The following is a 1885-nucleotide window of genomic DNA, read 5'->3' as shown; positions in this document are numbered from 1 at the left end:
GAACCAATAGAGGTCTGTGGGGCCAGCCCCACTCCCAAACACTAGACATCCCCATCCCCACCCCCCACCCCCAGAGAATGCATTTCTAAGAACTTCTTGAAGCCCCCCTTCATATGTGTGTTTTCATCTTTGATTCTCTACGTAACAGAGTGCAGGGCTGAAATCTGGAGTTCTGGTGAAACGGTAGCTAAGCGTTCTGCTTGGAGCCCATAGCTGGGCGGTAGGCAGGCAGGCCATGGGGTCCTACCAATGGCAGCCTTCAGAAGGAATCTTGGGGCAGTTCTACTCTGTCCTAGGGAGTTGCTAGGGATTGAATTGACCCAAGGGCAACAGGTTTGGATTTTATAGCTTAAATAGAGAGCTTAATTTTGGCAGGCTCATAAATGTTAGCACCTTATTACAAAGAGTACTTGGGAAAATACTGAAAGGGCTCTGGTTTTCCACCAATAGTATTCCTCTGTGCTTTGTGTCCACTGTGACAAAGTCCACTCCCAAAGTCATTAACAGAAGGCAGGCAGGCGAGGCCCACAGAGAGAGAAGTGAGAGCCTGTCACAGAAACCCGCGTGCAGTTTCCCTGCGTCAGACCCAAAGTAAACACATCACCGTTTACCTTCACTGAACTCATTCAGCAACTCTTCCTTAGTCCAGTTACACGAGGTTATTAGAAAAAAGCCTTTTCTTTTCAACACCCTGGAGAGCGATTTCACATACTGCTTCCTCTTTCCAAGGGAGTTGTCAGGACTGAGGCTGATGGCATCAAAAGTCCCTTTGTCAACACAGATATGAAATCCAGACACCTTGTTGGAAAGATTCAGAAAGTCTTCAACCTGGTTAAAAATCAATGCCGACGTGAGAACAAGGAACACAATCTTGCGGGCATTAAAACGACCACCTATAAAAGGTTAGGGTTACCCAGACCCATTAATTATCATCACATTTTGCATAAACTACCCCTATTTCGACTGGATAGTTACCTTCTATGTTTCCCTGCAAGATCATTAAAGCTGGGACCAGTAAGCGAGTCCAGCAGTGTTTCTTGGAAGTGGCACTGCACTTTACGTTTAGAAACAAATCAAAGCCAGGTGTGGGGCCTCGCTGGGCCAGCACATTACAGAGTCGCTACGTCTGCCCCATGAAATGGTTCTTTCGCCAGAAAGTAGAGTATCTGGCATAGTCTTCAAAATGACGCCATCTACCTGTCATGAGATTCTCAGCTGGCATCACAGGTCCCATGAACTACAGTCAACACAGTGCACCAGAAGTCCTCTGCCTCAGCTCAGCAGCTTATCACCCTCCTCGTGAATCAAGTGACTGGCAGAAAACTCCAGAAAATTAACTGTGTAACCATAATAACATCATTAACTTGAGAAATACCAGGTACTTTTGATTTTCAATAGCCTAATACCACCTAACAAGCATCTGAAATAGTGATCTGTCTGTGACAGCACAATGAGCCACTGAAATATTGACAGCACAATTTTCCATTAATTCAGAAAGGCTACTGAAAAACTAATTAAGCAATTAATTAGCTCATGGTTATTCACAAAACTTCGTACTCTACATAGTGTATAATCTAAAAATTTTATCTGACTTAAAAATGTGAGTTTTTATGTTCCCTCACATTTGATGATGGGTTTTCTCTTTCTGCTTCAAAAGTATTCAGTACATTTCAAGCTAACATACAAAACGACCACTCCTCGTCCTAAAGGCCTGCATGAAGGAGCTGGCCGGCCTTGTTGGATTACACTTCACCAAGGCTGTGTTTGACAAACTGAAGGTTTGCGCCTACCCTGGGTCCAACAAGTCTACTGCTATCACTTATCCAACAGCATGTGCTTCATCTTCAGTCTGTGTCTGTATGTCCCATACTGGTGATCCTTCACA

At 44.5% G+C, this 1885-nt stretch overlaps 1 protein-coding gene across 1 annotated transcript in view; it reads right to left on the bottom strand.

Annotated features, from left to right (window-relative positions):
• EEF1AKMT2 (EEF1A lysine methyltransferase 2) overlaps window positions 1-1885 on the bottom strand; it is a 23984-nt gene that overhangs the window by 7344 nt on the left and 14755 nt on the right. The window contains exon 4 of the mRNA XM_045291511.1: window positions 612-828. Coding sequence (XP_045147446.1) covers window positions 612-828 — 217 coding nt within the window. The remainder of the gene's footprint in view (window positions 1-611; window positions 829-1885) is intronic.

The sequence above is a fragment of the Echinops telfairi genome, unplaced genomic scaffold (genome assembly GCF_000313985.2).
Source record: "Echinops telfairi isolate 266 unplaced genomic scaffold, ASM31398v2 ScPeMD7_70;HRSCAF=299, whole genome shotgun sequence".
NCBI lineage: Eukaryota > Metazoa > Chordata > Mammalia > Afrosoricida > Tenrecidae > Echinops > Echinops telfairi.
The sequence above is the reverse complement of the archived record's forward strand: the minus strand, read 5'-3'. Positions and strand labels throughout refer to the sequence as shown.